The sequence below is a fragment of the Alosa pseudoharengus genome, unplaced genomic scaffold, assembly GCF_046254945.1.
Source record: "Alosa pseudoharengus isolate Yale_2024_CS ecotype anadromous, Long Island Sound unplaced genomic scaffold, YU_APseudo_1.1 YU_APseudo_1.1_scf_20, whole genome shotgun sequence".
NCBI lineage: Eukaryota > Metazoa > Chordata > Actinopteri > Clupeiformes > Clupeidae > Alosa > Alosa pseudoharengus.
Genome location: NW_027468664.1, coordinates 2,737,273 through 2,759,443, shown reverse-complemented (window position 1 = coordinate 2,759,443; position 22,171 = coordinate 2,737,273). Strand labels below are relative to the sequence as shown.

The 22,171-nt window shown below is 43.2% G+C and overlaps 1 protein-coding gene and 1 pseudogene across 1 annotated transcript in view; both read left to right on the top strand.

The window, feature by feature from the left end:
* The first annotated feature begins 2,357 nt into the window (after positions 1-2,357).
* Positions 2,358-13,726, top strand: LOC143136809 (uncharacterized; annotated as a pseudogene).
* Positions 13,727-15,412: 1,686 nt separating this feature from the next.
* Positions 15,413-22,171, top strand: part of mapk11 (mitogen-activated protein kinase 11) — a 17,836-nt gene continuing 11,077 nt past the window's right edge. The window contains exons 1-4 of the mRNA XM_076296226.1: positions 15,413-15,603; positions 18,970-19,099; positions 20,075-20,133; positions 22,104-22,171. The exon at positions 22,104-22,171 is cut by the window's right edge and continues 44 nt beyond it. Of these exons, the coding sequence (XP_076152341.1) occupies positions 15,491-15,603; positions 18,970-19,099; positions 20,075-20,133; positions 22,104-22,171 (370 nt within the window). The 5' untranslated portion in view covers positions 15,413-15,490. The remainder of the gene's footprint in view (positions 15,604-18,969; positions 19,100-20,074; positions 20,134-22,103) is intronic.

Sequence of the window (22,171 nt, the reverse complement as noted above, 5' to 3'; positions counted from 1 at the left end):
GAGTTGTTTTACCAAAAGACCCTAAGTTAATCTTTAAATTAAATGTTCTTGTCAAGTTAGAAAAGATGAAGTAAGACATAGGTAGGTGGCGCAATCTCCCCATCTCCATGATAGGTCGTGTAAATGCAATTAAAATGTCTTCCTGCCGCGATTCTTATATCTTTTTCAAAGTCTTCCTGTTTTTCTCACCAAGTCTTTTTTTAAAACCATAGATTCTATAATCATTCCTTTTATTTGGAATTTCAAATCCCACAGAATATCAAAAACTCATTTACATAAATCTAGAGAGAAGGGTGGGCTAGGTCTACCATGTTTTCTGCACTACTATTGGGCAGCTAATCTAAGAGCCTTGGTCTATTGGCAGTTTGATTATTCGGTGGAGGTCTCAGAGGATACCCCTGCTTGGGTTGCAATTGAAAAAAGTAGTGTTACAAATAGCTCTCTTCCAGCACTCCTCTTTTCTGCTCCCGGTCTCCCTAAGCACAAAGCTACACAACAGAATGGTGCTTAACAGTGTGAAAATTTGGCAGCAAATCAGGAAGAACTGTAAACTGCCCAATACCATCATATATACTCCAGTTCATCGTAATCATGCCTTCCTTCCATCTCTCTTTGATGACTGGAAGAAAAAAGGCATTGTTACTTTAAAAGAACTATATTAATAAGCAGATTTCTAGTTTCTCTCAATTACAAGAAAAGTTTTCTATTCCATCAACACATTTTTTTAGGTACTTACAAATCAGGAACTATGTCCGTCAGAATATATCTAACTTTGAGCAGCTTCCTGAAGAACAAAGGTGCTACACACTCTTGCTGGGCCGTCCTGACTCCAAACACTTGATCTCTGATTTTGTCAAAATATTTTTGGAACAGATTAATGTTGACACACAATTTATTAAGACATCTTGGGAGGCGGAGCTGGGTCTGCAAATCGATGATATTACTTGGGATGAGGGCCTCAACAGGATCCAGGCATGTTCTGTTAATGCAAGACATCAGTTCATTCAATTTAAGGTAATACAAAGGCTTCATTATTCAAAAACCAAGTTGCATAGAATTTATCCTACTATCTCTTCCTTATGTGATCGATGTAAGTCTGCTGAGGGCTCTCTTGCCCATCTGTTTTGGACATGCCCTAACCTGTATAACTTCTGGTGTGAAATTTTCAAATGGCTCTCTGAAATATACGATAAGGAATTTAAACCTGATCCTAGACTTGCACTTTTTGGTTACTCTCTCTTACTACTGGACCAAAGCCTCTCTGTTCAAAACACTCTCATGTATGGTATGGTCATTGCTAAAAGATTGATATTAAGACTATGGAAGTCAGAATCTGTTCCAACATTTAATGTAAGGATTGGCTGTCAGAACTGACAGGTGTATTACATCTGGAGAGACTTAGATATGACTTGTCAAACAGACTGAAAACATTCCATAGGATCTGGCAACCCATCCTAGACCACCTTACCGAGGATAATAGTGACTGCAGTCAAGAATGAATGTATCGTTTACCTCTTTTTTTTTGTGTGTGAATACCGATACCTTTGATGCACAACTGTACTGTTATTTTTTTATACTCACCCAGCACTGTTTTGTTTTGTTATGTTTTGTTTTGTTCTGTGTATGTGTATTACTGTTTTTTTCTCTCTTTTTCTTTTGTATTGCTTTATCTTTTGCAAAAAATCGGAATAAATATATAATTGAAAAAACACTACACAAAACTACCATCCAGTCAAATGTATTAGTAAGACAAACCCAGCAGTAGGCTAGTTCACTACATAGGAAGCTACTTTAAATTGTGCTAATTTCACATGACAAGTAAAGTGTAGCTTGTGTGGCTAAGCTACTTGATAAATTAAGAAGTTAAGCTATTGAAAAGTCACTTTATTCAGGAAATCTTCTGGCGCGCCTGATTGATTGTTGTTGTCGTGGTAAGCTTATGCTGCTGTCTCTAAATAGGCACAGTGTAGACTAGACCTACTTGCTAATAAATGCAGGCGGTTGTGGCATCAGTTTCGCTTTTAAAACGCAACAGTGTAGCGAGATGGAGAGTGCGGGCTATTTAATTTGCAGCATGACAGACGAACTCCCATTGTGAGCGCACTCTACGGACCAGTGGCATCTTTAGTAGCATTTTTTTAAATTATTATTATCCCCAGCAATCAGTGTAAATAAGCAAAAATGAATCAAGACACCAAAAGTGGGCGCCCTTTGTGGTAGTGAGCCCGGAGCGACCACTCCCCCCCCCATTCGACATTACAAATCAAATAATATTTGGCGCATGCGTGCAATTTACTGTAACATATTTTAATTTGTTCAGGATAAAACAACCCTCACTGATCATATACCTGTGTTTTCTACAAGATCATCAAGACAACGCCATCGACATTTTGCTTAGTGAAAGATACTTTAATGGCTGGTGAGTGCAACTTCAGTTAGTTAATTGGTACATATTCATATTTCACCTTATATGGTAAACTCTGCCTGTATTATAATTGTACAAAATGTATACATTTAAAAAGCTAAGAAAGTGAGGTTATGAAATTAAAAGTACACTGAACTACCAAACATGATAGTTAATTAGTTTTAACACTGTAAACACATTATTATAATCAATCAAATAAAAACATATTCAGGAATGTAAAGGATCTAAATGGGTATTGTCAATGATGTATTTCTGTACCATGTTAGGCTCTATTAGTCATATTATTCAACAATTTGTACTAGAATAGTTATACAATCTCCCACAATCTGTTGAATGGGATTTATGCATGTCATAATTACCAACTATGGCACCCAATCCGGTAAACAAAATGAACAAGATGGTCCCTCAGTAGTCCTCTCACAATCGTGCGAACAAGGGCAAGCTCCTCTTCTGACTGTTACGAACACATGAGCAGGGTATTCTAGTCTCCTCCATTGTGGCTGTCCCCAGTACAGTTCATAACAAGCATAAAAAGCATAGCCATGATATCACATGATATAGTGACATATATGGGCAAATGAGCAATAGGAAATTAATTGTGATGATTATGCATTGTCTAAACTTGACTGTACTTTAAAAGTGCTCTGTGAAATTCTGTAGGATTCAATTTTCTTGAACACAACCACAAAACACTCTTCCATTGACTTGCATTTTTATACAGCGGATCATGTGATACTACAGTGGCACTACAAGAGAGCTGGCCCAGTGCCAGCCGATTTGCATGTCAACTTTTGTGGATACTGTATGTTGGCAACACAGAGCTTAGGCATTATGTCAACATCGCTGTTTCATCACAAGATAGATAGATAGATAGATAGATAGATAGATAGATAGATAGAGAGATAGGTAGATAGAGAGATAGATAGATCATTTATGTGGGAAATTTAGGATTTTTTGTCTGTTTCAGTTCTGGACTTTTGCTGGACTGTTGCTGTTTCAAGGTAGTTTTTTTAACTAAATATAGCAAATTGAACACATGCATATAATGTTTTCTTTTCCCCACTAAAAGGATATGCTGAAAGAAGGATCTTGCTGGTGGTAAAAACAGCACAGGGAACATCATTTCAAGACGGACATGTTTTCAGATGAAGGCATCTCCAAACTCGTTCACATCCAAAGGTGTGATAAAACAGAAATACATTAAAAATAAAATTATTAAATTGGTGGACACACCAGGATTTTTTGGAACAAACTCGTCAGATGACCAAGCGGGTAAGATGACAGAAAGTATTATTGAGTGCTGCCCTGGCCCTCATGCTGTGATCATTGTCCCACGAGTGGGAAGATACACAAAACATGAGATGGAGACTGTGGAGGAGATCACAAAGTATTTTAGTGAAGAGGTCTTCAAATACACAGTTCTCCTCTTCACTCATGGCTATGAGCTCAAGGGCAAGAGAATGCCAAGCTGCAGGAACGTGTGGAGAAGTGTGGAAATCGTTGCCATGTCATTGATAATGAGCACTGGAACGCTAAGCTATTTGGGAACCAGAGCAACAGAATTCAGGTGGGAAGGCTGCTGAGCACCATCAAGGAGATGGTGAAGCAGAATAATGGGAAACACTACACAAATGAGTTCATAGAGGCAGTGGTGAAGCAGAATAATGGGAAACACTACACAAATGAGTTCATAGAGGCAGTGGTGAAAGACCTGCAGGGAGAAAATAGGAATGAAGCAAAGACAGAAGTTTGCTGGGAAATAATGGCGGCAGGATGCGTTACAGGAGTGTTGCTGGGCGCCCTGCTCATGATTCCTGTGCTGGTGGGAGCTGGTGTGTACCACTGTGGCAAGAGCCTGAAGGAACTCCTCCTCTCCCTGTCCAAGGCAACAATAGCTGGAGCCGCAGCAGGAGGAGCAGGAGCTGGAGGAGCAGGAGCAGCAGTAGCAGGAGCAGCAGGAGCAGCAGCAGCAGGAGCAGTAGCAGCAGGAGGAGCAGCAGCAGGAGGAGCAGCAGGAGGAGCAGGAGCAGGAGGAGCAGCAGGAGGAGCAGGAGCTGAAGGAGCAGGAGCAGCAGGAGGAGCAGGAGCAGCAGGAGGAGCAGCAGGAGGAGCAGCAGGAGCAGGTAGTGGAGCTGGAGCTGCAGCATTAGCAGGTGTAGAGGCAGGAACAGTAGCAGCAGTGGGAGCAGAGGCAGCCGTGGGTGCAGGAGGAGCAGGAGGAGCAGGAGCAGGAGGAGCAGGAGGAGGAGCAGGAGAAGCAGGAGCAGGAGGAGGAGCAGGAGGAGCAGCAGGAGCAGCAGGAGGAGCAGCAGGAGCAGCAGGAGGAGCAGGAGGAGCAGCAGCAGCAGGAGGAGCAGGAGGAGCAGGAGGAGCAGCAGGAGCAGCAGGGGGAGCAGCAGGAGGAGCAGGAGCTGGAGGAGCAGGAGCAGCAGGAGCAGCAGGAGGAGCAGCAGCAGCAGGAGGAGCAGGAGCAGCAGTAGCAGGAGCAGCAGGAGCAGCAGCAGCAGGAGCAGTAGCAGCAGGAGGAGCAGCAGGAGGAGCAGGAGCAGGAGGAGCAGCAGGAGGAGCAGGGGGAGCAGGAGCAGCAGCAGCAGCAGGAGGAGCAGCAGGAGCAGCAGGAGGAGCAGGAGCTGGAGGAGCAGGAGCAGCAGGAGGAGCAGCAGCAGCAGGAGGAGCAGGAGCAGCAGGAGGAGCAGGGGGAGCAGGAGGAGCAGCAACAGCAGGAGCAGCAGGAGCAGCAGGAGGAGCAGGAGGAGCAGGGGGAGCAGGAGGAACAGGGGGAGCAGGAGGAGCAGAGGCAGCCGTGGGTGCAGGAGGAGTTGCAGGTCTTGGGGTGGTAGCTGGAATAGCTGCAGGGGTGGTTGGAGGTCTGATGGTTGCTGCTGGTGCAGTGGCAGGTGGGATTGTAGGAGCCAAAGCAGCTGGGGAGGCTAAGAGTCCAGAAGATGCTGCAGAGATGGCCAAAGATGCGGTCTGCGATGGAGTTAAGAAATGATTTTGCAAGGAGAAGGTCAATTGCAGCGATTACAGTAAAATCTGAATTGTATTTTTATTTTTTTGATAATGACAGTATGATCAATGGTTTTGATTTTAAAGTTTCCCTCTTATCAAAATTCTATGTGTTCCTAACATGATGTCTTGTCCAATTTATTGGAACTCCCCTATTACCATCGGTATGTGTCACTTAATATACAAACCAAGACGGTGGACTCCAACCGCAACGCAACCACCCACACCATAGGTGTATCTAAATTAGCTATGTACCAAAAATGACATTTTATCGTGACTCGAAGAGCTTTAAACAGTGTTGTAAGGCTACGTGTACACAACCGCTTGGAGCTCCAGTGGAATTTTAATTTCATGACGAGAATTCTCGGTCTAACCGTTAATGTGCCGTTGAAACGGTGTAAATAGGCGACCCATCAGGCCAGCACTACTAACTCCGAGCGTGGTAAACAAAATCGGATATTTCAGTCAGTAAATGCTCCCGTTAAGAACCAAACCAGATTTTGTTCAAATCTACACACCTATGGCTACTGAAAAATGTAAGGTTCATTTAGCAAATGTTATTTTGAAGTGTTAAAAAACATCGTTGTTTTAGAATTTCTGAACAAAAGTGGTGATAATTGGGGGTGTTACGATACTGATTTAGTTTAGTGACTTAGGTGTTAAATTTTGATTTATCATAACTCTTAACAGTCACAGTCCTTATATGATATTGTCACTCTCTTTATATCTGGTTGACTTCTATATCTTACATTTACATAATGCAACAATAAATCAAATGCAACACATGTGTGGGTCTCGTCTCAGTTCTGTCTCCCTTTCTGTAGTGATGTTGACCGTTCTCAAAGTCCTTCAAAGCCGCTTTTTTAAGGATGTTACTTCATCGAATCTTGCTAAGCACTGTTCCAATGTCAAGGCAGGGTGCTTTGAAATTCTATCAAGTACTGAGTCCTTCGTTCTGAGAATTTTCGAGGATGCATGGATGTATCCTCTGCGTGCTTGAAACACCCACAATCCTGTGCGCAAATTATTTTTAATGATGCAATGTCTGTTCCATTGTGTTTTTTGAATGCTAAGAAGAAGCCTTGCCCCGTCTTTAAAGGATTTGACTCGGCAGGCCTCGTTCTACCAAGCATAAATCCTTGACTTTGAAAAACGGTGCCTGTATTCCATTGTCTGCTCCTCATGTTACTTCCTGTTAACTTTGTTTACTTCCTGTGTCCTGTTCCATGTGTTCCTTTGTTTATCTTTAAAGGGGAACTATGCAGGTTTATTAGCTTAATTAGCTTAGCTTAACAGCATCAGAGTCATTGGAATGGTTATATGACTTTTTCTGGGGTGAATGGTGGCTGTCTCGCTTCCCTCTACTGTCTGTGAGCGGAAAAACCAGCCTTGCAACTTTGGGCCACCAGGCCGCCGGCCTCAGAGACAGAAGGTGTTGTGGTCTTGCGATGTAACAAACTGCTTTACTGCACTACACACATACACGCCGGGCACTGGCAAGGTAGGCAATGGAGTTTTTCAGACATTCGTCATGGCAGAGCCAGCGAAAAGAAGCAGAGTAAGAGCGAGCAAACCGGGAGGAACAGGGCAGACGGAGGAACGGCAGACTGAGGAGTGTTGTAGACTTGGCCCACCCCAGCTCCGTTCAGTGAAAAGTAAAAAAAAAAGAAAAAAAGATAGCTGCCGTTTTCGACGGCACTTTTAGGGACTGAACCAATTACTGCACTCTATCTACGACCATTGGCCCTGTCAGGAAGTGTAGCCCACAGTTCTGATCAAATCGTGAGTAGGCTAGTGCAGCAGCAGCAGCAGTGGGACAATTCAAGTCATCTGTTAACAACACTTGACAGTAGACTAGGCTAGCCTACTACTTAACCTCAGTAACAACAGGTGAGTTGATGATGAGTTGGAACATTAATGCTAATAAGATGTTAGAATGTGTCACGAATCATAGCAAAGTGAGCTGCGTTGGGCTGCCCCTGTTAGGTTAGCATATTAGGCACATATCTCCGGATGGCTCCAATAAAAGTAGGCTAATAGGGCCTAGCCTAGGCTACTTTGTAAAAAACATAATTTGCTGACTGCATGTGGTTCTTGCCATAGCTGGTCAGGCAGAGGCAGGCTGCTTTGCCTGAGTGCTTTGTTACATTGCTCCGACTTCGCAGAGAGTCTGGCCTGGATCCATAGGCCCAGATCCATAGGCCTAGATCCATAGGCCTAGATCCATAGGCAAACGTTTATTTCCGGGTGGGAGGGCACAGTTTGAGGTTTAAAATCATTGGAGTTCCTTTGAACCGCTTTGAACCAATCACTAACAAACGGCGTTTTGTCATACAGAAGTTTGTCTGCATCACCCATAACAAGTAAGCGTGTATCTTATCAGCAAACAGTCACACATTTCATCTGTAACTCTCGCCAAATGCATCATATAGTGTTTTGTGAATGTACCCAAGTCAAACTTTCATATAAATGCATAACGTCCAAAGCGCCACTTTTAAGCTGTATGCGTTGTCGTGAACGGTAATGTGTTTCTTTTTACCTGTACACTTACAAAGTTCTCAATGCTTCGGTTTACGAGACCCTCATTATGCTACCGTGTAAGTGTGGTGCTATTTTGAGCCTTGTTAGTGGTATAGAAATAGCGATTTCTTTCTACTGTACGTCTGCCCCGAAGGCTAGCATTAAACACTAATAAGCGGTTTGCAATAAAACTGGTCACATTCGACTAGCATGAAAACAAATCCCAGCGAACGGTCAAACTCGGTACACATGTGTTATTAACCCCTACATGTAGGTTCATTTTGCGCCGGAATTGTCCTTTAACACACTTACACACACACACTTAAAGGAACCATATGTAAGAAATGTATTTCAATTAATCATAAAATGGCCCTGATATGTCACTAGACATTAAGAAATCATATTAATTTCAAATACTTATATCACTGACAACAGTAGTCCGGCCAGGATATTTGTCATTTAAAAAGTGAAGTTGCAGCCCTCAACTGATGTTGATGTTGTGTTTTGTCATGTCATGTTGTGTTTTGGCCTGATGCGCCACCCTCTACCTATCTACTAATAACAAAGTCAGTGTTTCGGCATCCGGGTTGGCAACCTCGAGTCAGGGGGAGGGGGAGGGGATACATCACTCTACAGTAATTTGAAAGTGATTGTAGTACCAGTTTGGCCACAATCTTACATATGGTTCCTTTAACACAAACACACACACACACACTTAACACACTCACACACACACCAGACATTAGTCAGGGGGCCTATGTGGTTTCTGTGGGATTGAAATGTTAATTTTTGGAGAGTGGTTGGACTGTCTTTAGAGGTCATTGAACATGGAGAAAAATGATGTCTCCATTTTTTTAAACCTGTTTTAACCCTATTTTTGTTAAATTGTATATTTCACTATAATTAACACCATAAATATTGCCTAAATCATGGCTATGTTGAATAAAGTTCATAAAACATTTATTTTATTATTTTCAACAGTATGATTGTATGTCAGTATTATGATTGTATGTCAAACAATTAGAGATAAGATCAATAACCAATCAGTTTCACCAAATACACATACTCCATTGCTGAAAGATAGCAAAATCACTGAATCACAGATGAGACCTCAAACAACATTTAATTCATTTACATATACACAACATATTAGATCTCACCTCCACAATGTCCTCATCAAAATCTACAACTAGTCTACTAAACCCTATTTGTACTCACCTTCTTAAGACTGGTCTCCCCTTCCTGGATAATGTTTTGCTCTAGATTATAAATAATTCTGTCAGAGCATGTACCGCAGTCGTTTAAGACATCTGTTATTAAGCTCTCCCACAAAAAAAACCAAGCCTTGTATCTATACTGGTCCTCCTGGACCTCAGCGCTGCCTTTGACAGCATAGATACTACTTAGGCTTGAAAATTTGATAGGCATCAAAGACTCAGCACTCGCTTGGTTTAGATCATACCTTCCTAACCGTCAACAATTTGTACAGGTCCATAATAAACCATCTACCAAGATTATGGTAAAATATGGAGTGCCTCAAGGCTCAGTACTGGGGCCCCTGTTGTTTAGCAGATGATACATAACTATACCTCTCCATAAAACCTGATTAATTAACCCCGTTAGCCAAACTTGACTCATGTATAAGAGCTATAAAGACATGGATGACGAATAATTTCCTGCTTTTGAACTCAGATAAAACAGAAGTCATGGTTTTAGGTTCAAAAAGATGAGGGATGTCCTATCCACATTACAGGCTACATAGTGATCTTCCACTGACCTCATCCACAAGTGTTAAAAACCTGGGAGTTATAATTGACCAGGACCTAGCACTAAGTAATCACATAAAACAGATCACCAAAACTTAATTTTACCATTTAAGGAACATTTCAAAGATAAGGAAGTCCTTCTCCTTACCAGATGCCAAGAAATTAATGTTTTGTCATCTCAAGGATAGACTATTGCAATGATATTATGCTGGCTGTAATAATACCTGTCTAAAGAGCTAACAGTTTATTCAAAATGCAGCTGCTCACACACACAAAAAATATGAACATATTTTCCCCATCCTAGCATCTTTACACTGGCTACCTGTTAAAAGTAATTGACTTCAAAATATTACTTATAGTTCTTGGTTGGTTGCCTGCATTGAAAGAGGACACCTCATGAAGACGCTCTTTTGTCTGCTTCTGACAGAAGAAGCACTTATCTATGCTGGTGTAACAGGACAAGGTCCACGCCCCTTGCTTAACCCAGTAGTGCCATTGCGAGTGGCTCTTTGCATTCGGAGGTGAGCCAATTAGCGTAGGGAAGTGGCTACTTAAATTGTAACTTTTAATTTGAAGGCAGACGTCACAGCTGCATACTGTTGGTTGTCCACCTGACTCCTGCCTTCACCGCGGGATCCCTTGTGCTCTTTTGGCCTCCTGCTCACTGCATGCATCCAGTGACATTCCTGGATTTGCTGTCGGCTGCTGAACATGGGCCTCATAGCCGACCTCAGCTGATTGCAGAGCTTGCGGTAACACAAGGAGCGGCAACATCAAGGCATCTTGGTTCAAGTTCCGAACGCTGCTGTTTTGTTTTGTTTTGTTTTGACCTAAGTTGTGATGGTCGATTTTACATGTTTTGTTTATTGTATGTTTGTATAAATTTTAAACTTTCACACGGGAGAAGAACTGTATACCGACGGAAGCTCTCGTCCAGTAGACCTTAACTACTTTATAAAGATACGATGTTCACCTGCCTATACTGTGCATATACTGTGCATTGTGCGTATTAGGAGTATTGGCTCCTTTGATTCTCCTCTCGTGCCGGACAGGAGCTGCAGGCCAACTGGGGTGGCGGACTATCTCGAGGTGGTGGCGTCCCTTCACTTTTCCTGCTGTGGTGCATTTTGAGTATTTGCTATTGACATATTCACGTGTGGTGTGTCTGTAGACCCTCTCCCTGATATGCTCTCCAGCCCTGGGTAAGCTCCAGCCCTGTTCCTGGCTCCTCCCATCCCTCCTCAGCCAGTACTCTGATGAGCTCATTCTGGTGTATGTGTGTGTGTCATGTGTGTCCAGGCCTTGTAGGCCGTTTGTGTCAGTGCCTTAGTGGCAAAAAGTCTGACTGTCTGGAGAGAACTCACTCCCTATATGTTTTTAATATTTGTTAATAAAGACACTATTTTTGGAACCACGCCTCTGGTTTTCTGTGACCACGAACCTGTGTTGCCTGGTTGGGCTTCATGTACTAAGCTAGTCCAATTGATTGAATATTCTGAGGGGCAGGGCCTCAGATGGCGTAGTCGACATTACTATTTGAGAGCTAACCTACCACTTGCCACACTGGCAGCAGCTGCTGCTGAACAAGTGTACAAAGTCCCTCTAGATGGACTTGATGCAGTTGCAGGTGTTGCTGCAGGTTTAGAAGATGGTCTACCACGTCTTTTCTGAAGACACTGAGTCCTGCCTGCTTCACATGATTTCTAGTAGTGAATCTTAGCATGCTGCAGATGCTCACTGTTACAGGTGGATTTGTAGCAGTTCCTGTGCCAAACTGCTTTGTTCTCTTGTAAGATAACTGCACTGTAACAATGTAATCGTTGGCTGATCTGTGATCCCCATCTCTATACTCTCTCATGGACAAAAACAAGACATTTGGCATATGTCTCTAGTGATGGTTCATTCACCAGTCCACACATATCTGCCACTGGATACATAGCCCAAAATCTGTTTCTTTTAGAATATGTGTGCCATCACCTGACTAACAGAAAGACACACCTTAGAATATAACCTAACTAGACTGTGCCACCATGGACTATGAAAATGTGCTTGCTCAAATGTAGAAGGCTAGAAGGTCACTAATATCACCAACCATGAAGAACAGAGCACTATGTGCTTCAGGTTATTCGATATTCTAAATTCTATCACTGCCAGCTATCATCAGCCAACTGTCAATGGTAGTCAGGGATGGATTACTGCATGGGCCTACCGGGCCCAAGCCCAGGGGAGACAAGGAGTCAGGGGGCCCAAGCCATTGCATGGAATCATTGCCTCAATATCAACACATCATATCAACATATAGGCTATGAATCTGATTGAATTAAAGTATTGGCCATCCCCAAAATGCACCAGAATATAGGAAATCACATCAAATACATTTTTAAAAATGTCCCCCGCAAAACAATTAGTGGGTGGCCCTTAATACACCTGGGCCCAGGGGCCTGAAAGTTCATAATCCATCCATGCTGGTAGTGTCTCTCTTTCTCTTTCTCTCTGTTACACACACACACACACAACTGTCTGTTTGTCTATCTGATCCTTTAGCCTTTCTTTTCATCACACTTACATAAGCTACGGAAAGCACAGACTTCAGCTGGTACTATGTAAAAGTCTATTAAGTCTATTACACTTGATTTAACAGAGATCTCTGCACTTTGTGCTCTGAATGGGTGTAGACAAGAACTGACAGAGCAGGCTAGGCCTACACTCAAGCACACTAATAGGCATGAATTGATTGTATTGATATTGAAGTACCGGTATTATTTTTTAGCGGACAATTTCGAGAATTTTAGGCACAATTTCTGGTTAAAGAGATCAATCATCAGCCTAAAAATGTTTTATTATGTTGTATTGTTTATGTGGCCCACTTTTGCACACCTTGTAGGCACCAAACCCTATGCTATAATACCAGCAATGTGAGGTTTATGGACAAAACACCATATTTGACCTTTTCTGAATTTGACCTTTGATTTGGGTCCTTCAAAACCTTCAAAAAAAATGGAGACATGTTTTTTTTTACTCTTAAGAACCCCTAGAACAAAGATATAATACTCTCCAAAAATTAACATGCGAATCCCACAGGCCCCCAAATTAGACACATAGGCCCCCCTACTACATCCCAAGTCTTCCGGAAGTTCCGAGAGTCTTCTGCATATTGATAGCGGCTCCCTGACGCCCGCAAATTAGATAAAATCTCCCGGAACCTAACGATCAAGAGCGCGCACACGACGGGAGAGAGAGAGAGGGGTGGTGTGTGTGTGCCTGAGCGCATCCAAGACAGAGAGCATCCTGATTGGCCTGTTTCGCTAAATCAACCAATCAGTTTTCAGTGTATAGGAACAGGAGCGTCATAGCAGTAAGTCAGCGCCTCAAAAAAAGGAAAATGTAAGAGCCATTTCAAAGTGTAGGCTACCCTTGTCTCATAAGACTAAAAAATAATGATAGGCCTAGTCTTGCACACTGCACTGTTTGTAACAGTGACTTTAGCACATATGATTGCAAAAGACAAATGACACAAATGATTGCAAAATACATGTTGAGGTGAGTTTAACAAGTGTCAATTCATGTGCATATTATTCAGGCCTATAGTCTACTAAATGGCTAGTTGCCAAGGCTACATGAAAATACCAAACTACCAAAATCTACATATTTTCACAGTTTCTATCTATAGGCCTTCCTTATTTGGTGTACTGACTAGACATTATAGGTATAATAATAGGCTAAAGTTTTTTGTTGGGGGGGGGGGGGGGGGATGCACACACACACACATGCACGCACCACACACATACAAACACACACTGGAGAGAGATAGAGAACCTTCCATGACATTGTTATATCATGTATGTATATTGTGTATATGTATATTGTCTTGAAGCTTTTGGACATTTTCTCCCATGGTTGTGTGCTTTCAGTTCTGATCCTGTCGGAGTGTTCTGTGACTGTTGGAGTGTTCTCTCGGAGTATTCTGTCTGAGTGTTCTGTGACTGTCGGAGTGTTCGGTTCCTGATTACTCTTCCTGGCCAGGGGCATCTCATGGTTTTATATCTACTTCCTCCCCTCAGTAGGAGACACCATGTCATCATTGCAGTGTTTTACAACTGTTACACACATTTTCAAAACTTTGTGTCTATTTTTCAAAACACAACATTCAAAATGTCATAAAAACATATCTAAAGCAAGCATTCACCTCACATTATAAATACTTTTGTCATAATATGACATTTTGGTTACATCATGTACTGTTGCTCAAAACCTAAAGCTCTTCTGTCTTTCATGGGCTTCTATGTATAATTTCATTCAAGAGAGAAAGTCATCTACAGAGAGAAGTGGAAATTCACAGTAAATATTGAAACTAAATGATTTTCCCCAAATAATTTGCTGTTGTGAATACAGTATTTTACAGCCAACAAGAAAAAACAAAGCAAAATACAATGACTACCAGATGTATACATGTAATTTTGAAAAAGCTGATTTTGATCTATCACATGACTGCTTTTTCCAAGGGAGGGGGTAGGTGTAGGGCCGCCTATAGACCCTTTCAATTTGCAGAAACAAACATGTGTGTTCCTAAGGCATTTCCGGAGACACAGAAAACAACATACAGCTAATGGTCACTTGGGAACAAACAAAAATAAAAAAGATGATAAAGTCTCAAGTCTGATTCATTTGCATGCATTGGTTCTCGACATTTCAACCAGGTTCAACCAGAAATCCAACAGGTTATTGTCCAATGTTTATAACAATACCAGTGTTACGAAATGCTCCCTAGAGTGTAGATGACTGTACATATTATGAATGTGGATAATATAGTGTGTTTTCTTTTTTTTTTTTTTTTAAGTATATTTCCTTGGCCTTCTATGATAGTGACAGTGGAGAGTGACAGGAAGCGAATGGGAGAGAGAGTCGGGGCGGGATCCGGAAAGGACCACGGGGCGGGAATCGAACCCGGGCCGCCGGCGCACAGCGCAGGCGCCCCAGCCAGCCGCGCCACAGCTGGGGCCATAGTGTGTTTTTTTAATGTTAAAAGTTGCAAAAGTTGAGAGGTGGATAAACTCTTTTTCTGAAATTTCAGAGGTGGATAAACTGCATTTACTTGCGTTTAGCCTGAGTGCAACAGACAACATAAACGTATCGTGCCATGCACGGCTTGCCTAATCATCAAACATCATAAAACCATTCTGCATTTGTGCGACAACATTATGTTCAAGTCTTGAGTCTTGGTGATGCTGCTGCTTATCCCAATGCACGCGACGGAATAACTTCTTATTACCGTTCTTTACCATTCCCTGGTTGGAATAACTTATCATTACCGTTCTTTACCGTTCTTTACCATTCTCTGGTTGGAATAACTTCTCATTACCGTTCTTTACCATTCTCTGGTTGTGGGGGCGCTGTACTGTAGTTAGATCTGGAGCTGCAAATGTATTGTTCCTAATACGCACCTTGCGCATTGGTTTAAAGAACCCATTCATACGGAACGGAAATGGTCCGCATCCAGTCCCGTCTTGGCTGAAATGTATATGGGAATTCTGACGCCACATCGCCCTCGCTTGTTCTAGCCAACCATACACCCTCCCGTAGCGGAGCTCAGAATCAGCTGCTCGCGTACCGCCCTCCCCCCTCCTCTCCCGTTTGGTCCATCAGCGGAGAGAAAGAGAAAGAGAGCGAGAGCAGCCGGTTGGTGTCACTCACTCACCCAGCAGCATCTCGCGCTTCGGATTGCTAGTTTGCACAGCTTAAGGAGGTGACAGTAGCCGAGCAAGCGGAGAAAATGTCAGCCAGACCCGGCTTTTACCGGCAGGAGCTCAACAAGACCGTATGGGAGGTTCCCGAGCGCTACCAGAACCTGACGCCGGTTGGATCCGGGGCGTACGGAACTGTGTGGTGAGTGTGTGAAGAGGAGAGGGGCGAGGCAGGCAGGACCATCACACCTCACAAACAAAACATTCACAGACACACACACACCGACACGGCGTTCCGGTCTGAATAACCATATAAGACCCTGAAGGCTCACATTTCACATTTTTAAGGCATTTCAGGGAGATCTGTCCAATATTGTGCTTTGTGCGATTATATCTGGAGGAGGTGTTTGATCAGCAGAGGGGCAATTCCGTGACAGACCAGCATAGGCGGTCTGCTCAGTTTGGCTTAATAGCCTACAGCGCCAGGTCGGTCTTGCATTAGCTCATTGTCTTGCCTCTTATATCGCGATCATATCACACGACAAGACACGACGACGGGCACCTGTGCACCGAGAAGCTCCACCACTCGGGGGAAGTCCTGTGGATGTTGCCCGGTGGTGATGTGATGCGCGGTAAGTGGGTCGAACCAATGACTCAGCCCCCCCCCCCCCCCAAGTTAGGGTTCGGTGATACCGATGATACTTTATCGTGAAGCATGCAAAGAGGATGGCTTAACAGCAATGGCTCATGCGTGCAGTCAATTCATATTTCTCCAATCTTGCGCCATCTGCTCTTGCACCAACTTGAGTGCTCGCGATGTTGCGCAATGTAATGATATGTTTTCACGAAATTCAGTTACATTCAATTCAGCCCAGTTCAATCATAGCTGGCATGGCAGTGTGTTAGATAGGCTACTGAACACCTCTCCGAATGTATGAAAGCAGAGGCTTTATCATGAGATATTGCATGGGGCTTTATCATGCATGGAGCTTTATTTGAGATATTGCATGGAGCTATATTATGAGATATTGCATGGAGCTATATTGATATTGCATGGAGCTTTATCATGAGATATTGCATGGAGCTATATTGATATTGCATGGAGCTTTATCATGAGATATGGCTATATGATCCCACTCCAACACTGCTCATATAGCCAGCAGCTTCAAAAGGTAGAACACAGCAGGTGTGTTCTTGTGCTCTTGGGCAGTAGGCATACACACACAACTCAACTGTCATGTTTTGTGCGTGTGTGTGTGTATGTGTGTGTCTTGGGCAGTAGGCATACACACACAACTCAACTGTCATGTTTTGTGTGTGTGTGTGTGTGTCTTGGGCAGTAGGCATACACACACAACTCAACTGTCATGTTTTGTGTGTGTGTGTGTGTGTCTTGTGTACGTCTGCACAATTAATTGTTTAATCGAAATTGCAATTTGAACTAAGACAATTGGGTAATTGCAATTTGAACTAAGACAATTGGGTAATTGGGTAATTGCAAAGGCTGCAGTTTATCCTGCAGCTTGCAGCTCTGTCCCAAAGGTTCATCTTGTCAATCTATGATTTTTATATTCATGCCAATCTGTGATTTTTATATTCATGCCAATCTATGATTTTTGTATTCATGTGAGGTCATCCTCTGTGTGGCAACAGGAGTGCTGTGACTCTGTGCACACATAGTGCCGAGGACAGTGGAGTCCAGTTTTATTTCTGCAGTCAGTTAGTTCTCAGTTCAGTTTTCCTCTGCTTTTCTGCAGTTAGTTCTCAGTTCAGTTTTCCTCTGCTTTTCTGCAGTTAGTTCTCAGTTCAGTGTCCTCTGTTTCCGTTTCAATTCAGGTACCTTCACTTGGCTCAGTTCTGCATATGTGCAACTGTGAATAGTTCAACAACATGAGAAGTATTGTATAGCCGCTGGATCCATGTAAATGGAGTGTGTGTGTGTGTGAGTGTGTGTGTGTGTGTGAGTGTGTGTGTGTGTGTGTGAGTGTGTGTGTGTGTGTAAATAGAACGTGGAGGTGCTGTGTTTGTCTGTGTGTCCGGCTTCAGTCAGCTGTCTGTCACAGGGCAACTGTGTGTGTTTGTGTGTGTGTGTGTGTCTGCCTCTGGTTCAAGATGTTTACGTTGTCAGCATACCACACAGTTGTGACCTTGTATGTCTCCATATCGCTTGATTCCTCCGTTTGACGGGCGAGTGCTCTGAACTGCTGAGGACGTCTCCCAGATAAGCAGCAGAGCCTTGATCAGATCAGATCAGGACCGCATCAGGGCCACATCAGGGCCACATCAGGACCGCATCAGGGCCACATCAGAGCCACATCAGGGCCACATCAGAGCCACATCAGGGCCGGCCACATCAGAGCCACATCAGAGCCATATCAGAGCCACATCAGGGCCACATCAGAGCCACATCAGGGCCACATCAGGGCCACATCAGAGCCACATCAGGGCCATATCAGAGCCACATCAGGGCCACATCAGGGCCACATCAGAGCCACATCAGGGCCAGGCTGGAGTACTATTCTGGCCATGGTTGTGATGCAAGGCCCTTATGATCTCATCTGGGCCTACTGACGGGAAATGAAAGAAACTCATGACTCCCATCCAGAAATGCATTAAACGCTCTGAGCAAGAGCACACACACTGACACACACACACACACACACACACAACCATCTCTACACACACTCTCTTCTCCCACAAAGCCACACAAACACACACACACACACACACACATACACACACACACACACACTCCCTGTCTCCCACAAAACTACACATACACACACATACCCTCTTTCTGGCATCTTCACTCACACATCCAGGAAGTCAGAGGGAGATCAATGGCAGTATGCAGACTGGGAAATGTCTGGTGTGTTTTCCACATGCTGAGGAGAGGAGAGAAGAGAGGAGGGGGAGAGGAGAGGGGGAGGGGAGGAGCGGAGGAGAAGAGAGGGAGAGAAGAGAGGAGGAGAGGAGAGGGGGAGGGGAGGAGAAGAGAGGAGGGGGAGATGAGAAGAGAGAAGGAGAAGAGAGGAGGGGGAGAGGAGAGGAGACGAGAGGAGGAGGGGGAGATGAGAGGGGAGGAGAGGGAGAGGCCATGTATGGATGCTGTTTTCAGTAGAGCCCACAGCAGTACAGGGCTCTGGACTATATCAGGGGCACAGGTTTCACTCACACACACATATGCACACACACACAGACACACAGACACACACACACACACACACACAAACACACACACACAAGGCTAACCCAGTAGTGTTAAGCTGTGACACACCTCAGACAGAACCTCTGGAACACACACACACACACTGCTAACCCAGCAGTGTTTTAACTTCAGGGGCAGAGACAGCTCCTGGCTTGGGGTCAGATATATAGCAGGAGGGCTGATACCGGCATTCTAACCATTGGCATTAAAAGAATGTGTGTGTGTGTGTGTGTGTGTGTGTGTGTGTGTGTGTGTGTGCTTCTCTCTCTCTGTCTCTATCCTCTGTGCCTGCTCCATCTCCACTTTTCTCTCCACCCCCCCCCTCTCTCTCTCTCTCTCTATCCCCCTCTCCATCTTCAGCTCAGCGTATGACGTGAAGTTGCGTCAGAAGGTGGCGGTGAAGAAGCTGTCCAGACCCTTCCAGTCGCTCATCCACAGCCGGCGGTCCTACAGAGAGCTGCGCCTGCTCAAACACATGAAGCATGAGAACGTGAGAGACTATACTCCAATATTACTCCCTACATACTACACTATAACATACTACAACGCTCATCCACAGCCGCCGGTCCTACAGAGAGCTGCGCCTGCTCAAACACATGAAGCATGAGAATGTGAGAGACAAACACTACTAGAAAAATACTCCAATATAAATACTACAACATTACTCCCTACATACTACAATATCATCCCCTACATACTACAACTTTAACATACTACAACATTACTCTCTATATACTACACTATAACATACTACGACATCACTCCCTACATACTACACTATAACATACTACAACATTACTTCCTACATACTACAATATCATCCCCTACATACTATATACTACACTATACTACAAATGTACTCCCTACATACTACAACATCATCCCCTACATACTATATACTACACTATACTACAAATGTACTCCCTACATACTTTAAACTACACTATACTACAAATGTACTCCCTACATACTACATACTATAACATACTACAAATGTACTCCCTACATACTATATACTACACTATACTACAAATGTACTCCCTACATACTACAACATCATCCCCTACATACTATATACTACACTATACTACAAATGTACTCCCTACATACTATATACTACACTATACTACAAATGTACTCCCTACATACTACATACTACATACTACATACTACACTATACTACAAATGTACTCCCTACATACTACACTATACTACAAATGTACTCCCTACATACTACATACTACATACTACATACTACACTATAACATACTACATACTACACTATAACATACTACATACTACATACTACACTATACTACATACTACATACTACACTATAACATACTACATACTACACTATAACATACTACATACTACATACTACATACTACACTATACTACATACTACATACTACATACTACATACTACAACATAATTCCTCCTGTGTCTGTGGTCTGTGTACAGGTGATCGGACTACTGGATGTTTTCACTCCAGCTTCCTCTCTAGAAGACTTCAATGAAGTGTAAGTGTGTGTGTGTATGTATGGTCCACTGTGTCCATGTGTGTGTGTGTGTGTTTGTGTTTGTCTGTATGCGTGTAAGTGTGTGTATGCTTGTAAGTGTGTGTGTGTGTGTGTGTGTGTGTTTATATGGTCCACTGTGTCCATGTGTGTTTGTGTGTGTCTCTGTGTGTATGCATATAAGTGTGTGTGTGTTTGTGTGTGTTTGTGTCTGTCTGTATGCGTGTAAGTCTGTGTGTGTATGCTTGTAAGTGTGTGTGTGTGTGTGTCTATGCTTGTAAGTGTGTGTGTGTGTGTGTGTTTGTGTGTGTGTATGCGTGTAAGTGTGTGTGTGTGTGCGTGTAGGTGTGTGTGTGTGTGTGTATGTATGCGTGTGTGTGTGTGTATGCGTGTAAGTGTGTGTGTGTGTGTGTGTGTGTGTGTGTATGCGTGTGTGTGTATGCGTGTAAGTGTGTGTGTGTGTACGTGTGTGTGTGTGTATGCGTGGGTGTATGCATGTAAGTGTGTGTGTGTGTTTGTGTGTATACGTGTGTATTAGGGGTGGGCGATATGGACAAAAAATAATATCTCGATATTTTTTGTGATTTTGACGATAACGATAATTAGTCGATATCCTTTAAAAAATTGTTTTTGTTAAAGTCTGAGTTACTTTACAGCTCATTATTTATGAATAGCATCATTACAATAACCAATAACCTAACCTGTGACTTTTTAACCAAATCAACCAATGCATTGTCACTCTATGACACATTTCCAATTCTGCCCCCACTTGTGTGTGTGGCAATGACATGGTCTAGCCAGCTACATTAGAGAAGGTGAATAGGCCTAACAGTTTCCCAAGAGAAAGTCTGAAGCTGAAGTTCCTTTCAAACCTTTACATAGGATTCACTGTAAAACTAAGAGCAGACCAACAGAGTAGCCTACATCTCAGTTATTTCCTTCTATGTTTTGTTTTAGAGCAATCACGTAGGCTAGCATTCCAAGTTACAGAATAGAAACTAATGCTTATGGCTAATGTATATGAGAAATCCCATAGAGATGCTAACGGTTAGCATAATCGGTAAACGTAGATATTTAGAGCGAACTTTAGTCCATTTACAAAAGAGTTACATGAGAATAGTTATTTGTTTACAACTGACGATTAAAATACTCAAAGGCTAATGTTTTCTCTCCATATAATACCGTGTAGGAAAAAACGTGACTGTCTCATCAATGCTACTTGAACAGAAGTAGCCGCATAAAATCCCAAGTAGGCTACTCTCGCTGCACAAAATAAACATTAGGCTGCGTGGGACAACGTTGTGACCCACTAGTGATCACGTGACACTTGCTCTGCTGCACTTCTCCCGCATAGCCTACCTCCTGGGAATGTATGAGTCTTCAGTGCGTGATTTCGAGTGTTTTTTCCCCATAAGTAATTTAAATACTCGATAATGTCAATTTGCACATCGTTAAAACAACAATCACGATATTATCGCAGACGATATATATCGCCCACCCCTAGTGTGTATGTATGCGTGTAAGTGTGTGTGTGTGTGTGTGTGTGTGTGTGTGTATGCGTGTAAGTGTGTGTGTGTGTACGTGTGTGTGTGTGTGTGTGTATGCGTGTAAGTGTGTGTGTGTGGGTGTGTGTGTGTGTTTGTGTGTATGTACTGTATGCGTGTAAGTGTGTGTGTGTGTGTATGGTCCACTGTGTCCATGTGTGTGTGTGTGTGTGTGTGTGTGTTGTATGTTGTATGTTGACCTGAGTGTTTCCTCAGGTACCTGGTGACTAACCTGATGGGTGCTGACCTGTGTGTGTGTGTGTGTGTGTGTTTCCTCAGGTACCTGGTGACTAACCTGATGGGTGCTGACCTGTGTGTGTGTGTGTGTGTGTGTGTGTGTGTGTGTGTTTCCTCAGGTACCTGGTGACTAACCTGATGGGTGCTGACCTGTGTGTGTGTGTGTGTGTGTGTGTGTGTGTGTTTCCTCAGGTACCTGGTGACTAACCTGATGGGTGCCGACCTGAACAACATTGTCAAGTTCCAGCGTCTGTCTGATG